The sequence below is a fragment of the Neovison vison genome, chromosome 3 (genome assembly GCF_020171115.1).
Source record: "Neovison vison isolate M4711 chromosome 3, ASM_NN_V1, whole genome shotgun sequence".
NCBI classification, from domain to species: domain Eukaryota; kingdom Metazoa; phylum Chordata; class Mammalia; order Carnivora; family Mustelidae; genus Neogale; species Neogale vison.
Window position 1 is genome coordinate 40,936,110 of NC_058093.1, and position 12,031 is coordinate 40,948,140.

At 43.7% G+C, this 12,031-nt stretch overlaps 2 protein-coding genes across 3 annotated transcripts in view; one reads left to right on the forward strand and one right to left on the reverse strand.

The window, feature by feature from the left end:
• NGEF (neuronal guanine nucleotide exchange factor) overlaps positions 1-12,031 on the reverse strand; it is a 71,547-nt gene that overhangs the window by 57,440 nt on the left and 2,076 nt on the right. The window contains exon 2 of the mRNA XM_044241867.1: positions 10,518-10,632. Coding sequence (XP_044097802.1) covers positions 10,518-10,632 — 115 coding nt within the window. The remainder of the gene's footprint in view (positions 1-10,517; positions 10,633-12,031) is intronic.
• NEU2 (neuraminidase 2) overlaps positions 1-12,031 on the forward strand; it is a 77,635-nt gene that overhangs the window by 17,733 nt on the left and 47,871 nt on the right. The gene's annotated exons all lie outside the window — the stretch shown is intronic.

Here is a 12,031-nt window from a genome sequence, read left to right on the forward strand (position 1 = left end):
AGTGCCCAGGTTGGGGAAAGCCAGGAAGGACATTAATTACGAAGCTCTATTTGCATTTTTTTTAGTGCTGAGGGCGCTGGGCCTCCTCTCTTACTGGGGGAGGTGGAAAGTGGGTTATTTCCAAAAGGCAGCTGGGCAGGCAAACCCCTCTGTGCTGTGCAAAAACCTTAGTCTGCACGTCCCTGGGCCCCTGCTGCACCCGGCTGCGCAGATGTGTCTTCAAGCTCTGGGTAGAAACCTCTGCCCAGGACCTCTGCATTCTTTCGTTCGTTCATCATTCTCATCAGTCCTCTGCAAATACTGAGTGCTTCTGGTGTGTCAGAGAAGTGCTAGTTACTCAGGAGGGAACAAAACTTGGCATCTCCTGCTTGCAGGGACCCTGCAGTTAATGTCCCCCAGGCCACCATGACCAGCAGTGAGCGCTGATGATTCTGCCCCACCTTCTGGAAGACAGGACGTTGGTAGGGAGTGGGGTGCGGCTGAAGGGTCTCTTTACTTTAGCTTCTGCCTTTTTATTTTTTAAAAAAATAAGCTTTCAAAAAATGAACATAAAAATCAAACTTTTTATTATGGGAAATTTCAAACATATACTAAAGTAGACAGAAAGTAGAATGACCTCCCCCAAGTGGGGCTCCCTGCTCAGTGGGGGCATCTGCTTCTCCCTCTCCCTCTGCCCCTTCTCCTGTGCTCTCTCGGTCACTCTTTCTCTCAAATAAATAAATAAAATCTCTTAAAAAGATCCAGAAAAAAAACCCTCAATACCATTAACACACCTTTAAAAATTAACAGTAATTTCTTAGCATCACCAAATATCTGATCCGTGTTCAAATTCACATGATTGTTTTTGAAACTTTCCTTCCCAGAGTGTTGGAAACTGAATTCCAATGAGGTCTGTTGCAGCTGGTTAATAACCCTTTCTTGTTTTCTCCTTGCCCTTTGTTGAGAAACTGGGTCATTTGTCCCATTTCCCTGTTTGGATTTTGCTGAATGTATGTGCACTATGTTCTTGTACCTGTTTCTGTCTTTCCTGTGTTTCTTGTAGTTCGGTAGATCTAGAAGCTGTTTACAGTGAGCCTGCCTCTATTCAGCACCTGTATTGCCCCAAATGACTGACTAATGGCAATCCTTGAAAATAGTTTCCTTCAATAAAGGAAACAGCCCCAAACCTGCAGTGACTCAATATTTACATCTTGCACTTACAGATTTTGTAAGGACTCTGAGACTCTCCTAGTAACAATCCAAACTGGCATTTACGAACATCCGACAAACTGCCCCCAGGATTATGGTATGTGGGACTTATACATTTCCCTGGAAACAGGTACAGTTCCCAATATGGAAGTCGTTCCTTGCCCTACATCAGCATTCAGAGACTCACAGGGCCATGCCTGAGTCTTTGGGGTCAATGAAGGGTTTCATGGCAATGACTATTCTGGAGAAGGATCCAGGATTGATAGTCACAATATTTAATGGTCAGGAGGGTCCGGCTGAACCAGCTGGAGCAGAGTTGTTTAACCAGTGAAGCTACCCCTGTCTTCTCTCTGAGTGTCAGCCCTTGGATGATTCTAATGTTTAATGCAGGTTGACCATCCATGGAATAAGGAACTCCTGCAGTTCCCCCAGCACTGCCAGGAAAAGCAAAGGTCTTTTCAGCTGGACGTTCAGTGGACAAATATTTTACGCATCAGCCTGCTCAGTCCATGCAGAAAAATTGTCCAACATGAAATTTTGTAATGTAGTTTAATTTTATGCAGAAATGTCCATTTATAAAAGCCTATGTTTGAGTTTTATTCTTTCTTTCATGTATATATATACATATTTATCAATTTGGTTTTTTTTTAAAGATTTCATTTATTTATTTGACAGAGAGAGAAAGAGAGAGAGAGCACAAGCAGGGGAGTGGCAGGCAGAGGGAGAGGGAGAAGCAGGTTCCCCGCTGAGCAGGGAGACCTCTGCAGGACTCCATCCCAGGACCCTGGGATCATGACCTGAGCCAAAGGTAGACACTTAACAGATTGAGCCACCCAGGTGCCCCTCAGTTTGTTTTTTTATGATATGGAATGATTTCTGGGACTAGAACCCTGACTTATGACACTGCATCTATAGTAAAGACCCAATGTGCAACACCTTGACCTGAGACGACTCCAAAGGGACCTGTTTGACAACGGACTGGGTTAGGAGGCTCCCTGTGCCTCTGGGCTCTGCCTACTGTGAGCAGCTTAACAAGAACGCTCTCCTTCTCACAGCCAAGTTTACTCTAGGAACACCTTCATCTTTGGCAGCCTGGGGAGTGATCATGGGGTGTGGAGTTGGAGCCCCTGGATTCATGGTCTCGTTGTCTCACTAGCTGTGTAACCTCAAACAACCTAGTTACCAACTTTTGCCGAGTCTCAGTTTTCTTGTCTGTGAAACAGAGATAACCATAAGAGAATTTAAAGAGATAGTACACATTAAGGCCCTCAACAGTTATAGTTCCCTTTTTGTACCCCTCTGTATAGCACATCTGTCTGTGGTAGTTGTACTTCCCTCTTGTCCAGCAGTACTGTGACACCCCTGTTGCTGGCATATGGAAGAAGATTTTGCAGAACACCCTTGGGTGTGTTGTGGACAATTCTAGAATCTCTGGGGGTGGACACTGACTATTAAGAAGAAGATTACAAACTCCAAAACAGCATCATTCAAACTGCTTATAAACAGGAGGACTTGTTCCTGAGTCTTTCCAAGTTTTGGGGGGACCTCAGTCTTTTAATCTACTCTACAGCTCCTGCTTGCATTCTGCTGCTTCTTACCTTAAGTGTGTCCCCTATGGCATTCTCTTGTGCAGGAGACCCAGACTCTACCATACTTGATATGTTTTTGAGTGCCTGGCTATCCTTCACATACATCTCACAGATAACCCGAAACATGGCTCCCACCAGTGAAGTGGGAATGGCCCCATTAATCCTACCTTCTATTCTTTTAGCCACTTGGCCCAGAGATAAACACCTAGCCAACCAGATTCTTTTCTTTAGAAATTCTTTCTCTGTTAGAGACCCAAAAGGAAGTATCCATTTGCTGTGGAAAACCAACCTGAAGGGTCATTCTATCTATGGCTGCCATTTTGGGTTATGCATAAGCTGAAAGGCAGTGAGAAGAAGCTGCTCTGAGGAGAGCAGGAGAATAGAACAGTCCATAGAGAGAAGTAGAGAGGAGTAGAGCCCACAGCCTTCAAGGAAATGAGAAAATGTCTCTGGTTCCTGATGGTTTTTCCATCCCTGTCAAGCCGGGCTTCATATCTTTTATTTGAATTCTTTGGGATTTCAGCATCCTTACAATATCCCTCTTTCACTTGAACAGGTTGAAGTAGGCTTCTGGTCTTTGCAGTCAAAGTGTTCTTTTTTTTTTTTTTTTTAAAGATTTTATTTATTTATTTGACAGAGAGAGATTACAAGTAGGCAGAGAGGCAGGCAGAGAGAGAGGAGGAAGCAGGCTCCCCGCTGAGCAGGGAGCCCGATGTGGGACTCGATCCCAGGACCCTGAGATCATGACCTGAGCCGAAGGCAGCGGCTTAAACCACTGAGCCACCCAGGCGCCCCTGCAGTCAAAGTGTTCTTGACCAGGAACTAAAACAAGGATATCTACTCACAGCACTTCTATTCAACCCTGTAATGGAAGTCTTTGCCAGTACAATAAGGCAAGAAAAAAACAAGTAGAAGGATGAAGATTGGGGAAAAAAGAACTAAAACTATCTTTACTCACAGATGGCAGGATTGTGTGCATAGAAAAAAGTAAAAAAAAATATACAAATAATTAGAACTCGTAAGTGAATGTATCAAGGCCATAGGATACTAGGTGGCCATGCAAGGTCATAGGATACTAGGTGGCATAGGTACTATTGGCCATACTACCAATAAACAATTGAAAAGTGAACTTAAAAAGCACTGGCATTTAAAATAGAATAAAGGGGACGCCTGGTTGGCTCAGTTGGTTGGACGACTGCCTTCGGCTTGGGTCATGATCCCGGAGTCCTGGGATCGAGTCCCGCATCGGGCTCCCAGCTCCACAGGGAGTCTGCTTCTCCCTCTGACCTTCTCCTCGCTCATGCTCTCTCTCAAATAAATAAATAAAATCTTAAAAAAAAATAGGATAAAAAGCACGAGATACCTAGGGACAAATATAATTAAAATATATGTAAATCCTTTGTACTAAATACTACAGATCATTGCTAGGTTAATTTAAGGAATATCTTAATAAAAAGAAGGTTAGGACATTTTCATAGATTGAACAATTTACTTTTTTTAATGTTCAAGCTTCTCTGTTTTTTTTTAAATTTTATTTATTTATTTGAGAGAGAGAGAGAGAGCACACATACGGGGAGCAGCAGAGGGAGAGGGGGAAGCAGGCTCTCTGCTGAGCAGGGAGCCTGATATGGGGCTCGATCCCTGGGATCATGACCTGAGTCAAAGGCAGATGCTTAACCAGCTGAGCTGCCCAGGTGCCCCTACATTGAGCAATTTAATGTGTTAATATTAAGCTGTCAGTGATATCCAAATTTATCTACAGAGATGATGAAATCTTAACCCAAATCCTAGCAGACATTTTTTGGAGTAGAAATTGACAAACTGATTCTAAAATTTATATGGAAATGCAAAGGACTTAAAATAGCCAAGACAATCTTTAAAAAGAACAAAGTAGGAGAGCTTGCATTACCAGATTTTAAGACAGCATAGAGCTACAGTATTTAAGTCAGTGTGATATTGGCATAAGGAAAGACACTTAGATCAATGAAACAGGATAAAAGTCCAGAAAAGACCCATATGTCTGCAGTCAGTGGTTTGAGGGGGAGGGGAAGCACCAAAGCAATTCACTGGGGGAAGAGCAGATCTTTTAATAAATGATGATAGAGCAACTTGTATGTGTATAGACCCTAGACCTAAATGGGAAAGCTAAAAGTATAAAGTTCTTATAAGAAAAACATAGGAGGGGCACCTGGGTGGCTCAGTGGGTTAAGCCTCTGCCTTCCGCTCGGGTCATGATCTCAGGGTCCTGGGATCGAGCCCTGCATTGGGCTCTCTGCTCAGCGGTGAGCCTGCTTCCTCCTCTCTCTGCTTGCCTCTCTGCCTACTTGTGGTCTCTCTCTCTCTCTGTCAAATAAATAAATAAAATCTTAAAAAAAAGAAAGAAAAGAAAAACATAGGAGAATATCTTTAGGACTAGTCTTCATCAAAATAAACATTTCTGATCATTAAAAGACAGGAAGATTAAAAAAGAAGCCACACTGGTAGGAGATATTTGCAATAGATATATTTGATCATGGACTTTTAGTCAAGATATTTAAAGAACTCCTACAATTTAAAACAAATGTTAAAATTAGGGAAAATACTTGAACAGGAACTTCACAAGAGAAGAAACATGAAGGACCAATAAATGTATGAAAAGGTACTCAATGTCATTAGTCATCAAGAAAGTACAAATGAAAACTATAGGGAGAAACCACAGTATGTTAGAACAGAGGCAGTACAAAGATTGACATTTCCCAACATTGGCCAGGACCTGGAGTGACTGGCACTTTGATATCTTGCTGGTAGGGGTGTGGAATAATACAACTGTTGTGAGAAATTATTTGGTCCTTCCTAATACTGTCAGGCATATACCTATCATAAGACTCAGCCCTTCCACTCCTGGGTACACACTTGGAGAAAGAATGGGACACACCCACAGAAAGACTGTCTAAGAACGCTTGTAGTGACTTTATTTATAATGGTTGAAAACTGGAAACAGTCCAAATATCCAACAGAAAGATAAACAAATTGTGGTACTTTTCCTAGCAATAAAAAGAGCAATCTGATATACATACATCAGAAATATTATGTTCAGAAAACTAAGATACAGAGTACACACTGTGGGGTTGATTTCAAGAACCAGCAACAATAAGCTAATGGTGACAGAAGCAGAGGATAGTGACATCTGAGAGGGTTTATACTGACTGAAAAACAAGGGGTCTCAGGGAGCCTCATGGGGCAATGGAAATGTTTTGTTTCTTGGTCTGGTTGATAGTGTTAAAAAGAAAACCACAGGCCCAAGATGGCATCACTTAGGGTAGAGCACCAAGTCAGTAAACCAGTTCTTAACAGCTCACCTAAGTACCATTTCAACAGCCCAGGAAAATAAACTATACCCAGTCAGGCAGGAATGTTCGGATCAGCACAGATAAGGTGATCTGTCACAGGAACCCTCTTGGTCTCCTAATGGAAGATGAGGTTCTCCACCAACTAAAACCCTTGTGTCCCCAAATAAGGTGACCTCCTCTGAAATCAACATTTTTTTTTCCTGTTTATGATATTATGCTGTCTTGGAAAACCTCTTCCCTTTGAGTCTCCCGTTGGAGCTCCCCTCTACCTGCTGGATGGGGTGCTACCCAATTCATGAATGGATGAATAAAACCGGTTAGATCTTTAAAATTATTCAGTTACAATTTTTATTATGTAACCATGCTCAGGTGGGTGTATATAGAGATACATATTTATTGCTGTGGACAGAATTATGCCCCCCCATTAATATATCGGAGCCCCAACCCCCACATGATGGTATTTGCTGGTAGGACCTTCGGAAGAGAATGGGTTTAGTTAGATGAGGTTGGGAGGGTCGGGCCCCTGGGAGGAGGAAGAGGTGAAGAGGTGGGTACTTGTTTTCTCCCTCCATCTGAGGATGACTGAGAAGGAGGCTGTCTGCAAGCCAGGCAGGGAGCCCTCCCAGTGCCTGACTGTGCTGATGTCCCGATCACCAATGTCTAGTTTCCAGAATGAGGAGAAAAGAAAGGTCTGCTGCTTGAGCACCCAGACTGTGGTATTTGTTATGGCCGCTGAGCTGACTAATACATTTGTCCTGCCCAAAATGTGTACGTTTTGTTGTCATGTAAAATTTCCTTCCGTGAGTCCTTTTCAAGTGACCTTGATGAAAACTGACTATAGGGACAATGACAAAAAAGAGGGAGAGGATCTTTGGGGCCTGCGCGAGAGGGACACTTTACGTCATTCTCAGCTGCTCCCAGTCTTTGTACCATGGAGGGTTCTTTCCTTTCTTTTTCTGTCTCTGTCTCTGTTCTGTTCCATTTGGATCGTGGAGCCTTTTCCACACAGAAATCTAGCAGACAGAATTATTTTCCCTACTTAGAGCAAAAGAGGAATTTCCAACAGAAGTGGAGGGCTACGGGCCCTGGGAAAGTGATGACAGAAACTTAGCAAGAGATGCTAGGACTCAGCTGCGGCCCTCTGAATGAGGGACACATCCCCCAAAGGTGGGGACACAGGATGGGGGCCAGAGCAGGGATTACATTTCTTTACACAAATAGAGGTCTGAGACTCCAAATGCCAAGGTGCTAATGATATGAAGCGTGAGCAAGGGAAGAGAGAGAATGGATGCTTCGCATGCATGGGACACACTAATGCTACCCCAGATGTGTCACATCAAACACACCCTGATGTACTGTGGCTCCTGCGTTCCCCAGAGAAATTAATATTTTGGTTTTTACCTTTAAAAGCAATAGGTCAAAGCCCTGGGAGCCTGATGGGCCATTGGGAAGAGGTTTTTTTTCTAGAAAACTTGTCCATAATAGGTGTGTTGCGACTTACCCCGCCATGGAAATCCAGTTCAGAAGACGTAATAGAAACAATGATCACAATGGGAATCCTGAGATTGACCTAAAGAAGTTTTCTAGAACCTCTGTCCTTGCTAGGCCATAAAACCAAAGTTAAGCCCAGGGCTGGCTGGCCTGGAGAGGGTGCAGACAGGAAGGGACTCCAGCCGTCCTCTCCTCTCCCCACTGCACCTGCCTGTAGCTGATGCCAGCTGCCTGGGCTGTGCGTGGATCTCAGGATCTCAGGCAGACCACACACAGCACTCTTCTGGTGACTCTTAGTTACAAGCAGACAGTCTCTTTTGCTAGGTATTTAGAAAAGCACCGTGAACTTGCTGCAAAGTACCAGCACCCCTCTTCTCCCAGCACAGGCCTGCCACAGCTGGGAAGCCTCTACCTACCCTCTGCTCCATATCTCCTGCCCCCTGAGCTCTTTGGGCCCCAGAGTGGGGCACCTGTGGGTTTCTCTGACCAGAGTTCTGTGGAATGTGCAAAGCTCTCAAGCCACTTTATGACTCCCCAAGTTTCTCAGCCTCTTTCTGCCAAGGTCCATCTGCCCCTAGCAGGAAGCCATCTTGGGTTGTTCATAGCCGGTTCCCTTCCTTGAGGTCCACACTGGGCTCCAAAAGAATATGTGCCTCTGCCTTGCCTTTGGTGTGGTTGCCCCTCACCCCCGGCTCAGGCCTTACCCCTCCCTTCCCATGAAGCTGTCAGCCAGCTCATATCTAGATGTTTCCAGGAGCAAGCCAGGTTCTGGTCTGTGTGTCCCCCAGATTTTAGAGATTTCCAAGTAGATCTCTTGACCCCCCAAAGATGGGAGATATGACATTAATTTCAGATGTCAACTTGGTTGGGCCATGATGCCTTGACATGTGGTCAAATTATTCTAGCTGTTTCTGTGAAGGTGTTTTTTGAGACTATTTAATTGAAGGACTTTGAATACACTTTATCCTGTGGGTGGGCCTCATCCAAACAGTTGAAGGCCTTGCTAGAGCAAAGTGTAAGCTCACCGAGAAGAACAGAATTATGTAGCAATTCCCTGAGTGTCCATCCACAAGCTCATCCAGAGGATTCTACACTCACCAAGCTGCCACAATTGTGAACTGGTTCCTTACAATGAGCTCCCCACACCTGTTCCATGTCCTGCTGGTTTTGTCTTTCTGGGGATCCCCCCTGGGAAGGAGTGGGCAGCTCACAGTTGGCCAGTCTCCTTCCCCTTACCCTCTTTTTTATATGGAAACATTTGTGTACTGGTTGGGAGATGACCACTGTCCTGAGTCCTTTTCCTTTCCCTGCTCCCAGGGCCCTTCCTCTACCTTTCTGGGACCCTTAGTAGAATGTTGGGTCCTGCTTGTCAAATATTTGTCCTGTCACTCCTGCTGATCCCTGGACGTGAGGGGTGAGCTAAGGCTGACCTCTCACGCACTGTCTCTTGGAGCTCCCAGTGTAGGTGGGCAGATATTTACAGTGGTGATTTTTGGCTCTTAAGCCAGAACAGAGGCGACAGGAAGCAGCTAACTTTAATATATAATTCCATGTAAGTGAATGAGGGCCTTGTTTATTTGTATATATAAATTCATTTTATTATTAAATTATATTATATATTTAAATTATTAAATTCTATATGTAAGTATATCAGATGTATAAAAATTATATATATGAATATATAAAATCAATGGCCGATGGTCAAAGTAGTATCACAAAGTAACAGGCTGCCTGTCACCTGGGTCTGGGATGAGATGCCTAGCCCGTACTTTCCCCGTACAAATACAGGAATGCTATTTCCCTGCAACCATCCAGGGATTTGTAGAAAGTATGAAGTTTCTAGGAACTTAAGGAAATAGGGAGAGACAGGTATCCAGATTTTGCCACAGCGAGACTTCCTCATAGTGTGGCTTACAAACCAGCAAAAAATTGAAACTTCCTTGGGTCAGAGATTGCTGTTGCCTCCCCATATCCATTCTCCTTTATTTCTTAGTATGGCATCCATTCACCAGGGGGTGGAAACAGACCTGGTTTGAAAGAGACCTACATTTCCTAGTTTCTCTTGCAAGTATAGGTGGCCACGTGACTCAGTTAATTTGGGCCAATGAGATGTAAGCCCCAGTTATTGAGTGGGCTTCAGGAAGCTCCTTAATAGGAGAGCAGAATAGACTGGTATGTGCCCCCACTACCCTCTGTTTTCCTCCTTCACACTACCTGAACCATGGCCGTGATGGCCGGAGCTCTGGCAATCACCTTGACAGCTGGGTGGGAGGAGACTGGGTTCCTGGAGGTACGAAGGAGCTACTGTCGCAACCCCCCAAGCTTTTTTCACTCGAGACCCAAATAGATCTCGGTCTCGTTAAGCTGTGTCATTTGGGTTTTTTTGTTACAAGCAGCTAAATTTAGTCCTAGCTGATACAATACCCAAATGTCCAACAACAGTAGCATGATTAATGAATTATAATTCAATCATACTATATAGATTATATTATAGCCATTGAAAACTTGTGTAGAAAAATATTTGGTAACATTCAGAAGTGTTTGTGTGACATACTATTAAGTCTGAAGACAGGATATATAGTAAGATCCTATTTTATGAAGAGAAAATGGACATAAACCATACAGGAAAAAAACTTTTTGCAATGGTTACATTAAAACCTTTCAGGTGGTGGTACAATATAGAGATTTTCCTTTTCTACTTCTTGAAATCTGTAATACTACAATTTCCTAGTTTTGTGATGAAAGAGTAGCAATGGGTTGTTATTTCTTTTTTTTTAGAAAGGAGAACGTGGAGTTTTGCTTTTTTTTTTTTTTTTTTTTTAACATGAGACACGCTTGCAGCCCTGTCAAAACTTTGCCGCAGTGATCCCTGCCACTTCTGGTGGCGAACCACCCCTCCTGTCCGTTTGCTTTCTCTTACCTTGTTCTCTTGGCTCCTGGGTGTGGCTGTATTGGGATTTTCCACCAAGACCTTCTGCTCTGGGGGGAATTCAAGGTCAGGGGCTCATTTACAGACTGTCCATTTTCCAGTGAATCTGTGACATTTAAGAAAGGCAGAGAGTTAGAAAATGTGCATCTCCCCGCTTTCAGGCAGTTCTCTTGGTGACAGGGACAGCAGCAAGTTCCCCCAGGGGGGAAGGGAAAGGAATGAAGAGGGGTGCTTTTCCTGTCATGCCCCCTCGAGGGCAATTTGCCACAGCTTGTACGAATTTGGTGACCTGGGATGCCATCTCTACAAAAATTATGATTACCACGTAAGAAACTTCCCTTGCTTATACACACACACACACACACACACACACACACACACACACACAGTGGGAAAAGAATATTAGAAATGAGATTGCAACTTAGATAAAAAAAAAAACTGGTCAATGTCTTAGAGGCCAATAAAAGCAGAACTACCAGTGTTAGTGTTCCTACTGGACTAAAATCATTTGCAATTTATCGAAATTTTAACATCTAAATTGACAATGTCCGAGATCTAAACGCTGTTAAATAATAAGCCAAGCTCCCTCCCCTGGGACGTCAGTCTGCATTGTAGTGTGACTTTGAAAAGGCAGCCCTTTAGCAGAGAGAAGTCAGAGCATAAAGCTTCTTTTGTTTGGGAGCAGGCCAAGGAAGCCCGATGCCAGCTGATCTGTCTTGTCTGCCCCTTCAGGGACAGAGCTGGCGGGGAGTTTTCTCCTTGGACTCTGGAGCAGGAAGCTTGGAGCTGTCGAGGGAGTTACCTCCAGGGAAGTGAAACAGGGAGTCACTTTAAAAATAAAACTCTGAGTCTGATGAAAGTATTTATGGTCTGGACATCAATGGCATCTTTGAGGATGGCAAAAAGTGAAGTGACCCTTGTTCTAGTCTACACCGGCGTCGGCATTCTTGGCGTGGCTTGGGAAGTCAAGCACTCTTTCCCCCTTGACTCAGTTTCCCTCTCCAGGCTCATCTCCAACTAGTCCCACACCTGCCTTTTCTCAGGCTCAAAAAGACCCCCAACCCCTGACCCCTGGGCAGCTGTATTTTTTTTTCCTTCTTCTTGTAATGCTTTAACCCTGAGAGATTCGATAGAGCCCTGCTAGCCACATGCGGCTTAGTCTGCCCTTGAAATGCGGCTGATATGACTCAGGAAGTAAATTCTTCATTTCTTTTTAACTTACATTAATTTAAATTTAAATGTAAAAACCAGTACTCAGTTTAGTTACCGGAAGACTTTTAAGGCTATATGGAACAGTCTGGGCATGCAAATCTGCTTTTCTGACTGCACATTTTATGAATCCTAAATCCAGATCAAATATTTCCAACAAAAATATTCCACAGCTTTCAAAGACATCCTGCAAAAAAAATTGCAAAATGTCTCATGATGAACTTTTTATATCAATTATTGACTATATGACAGTACAATCATATTTTGGAGGCTTTGTGTTCAATAACACATGTTGT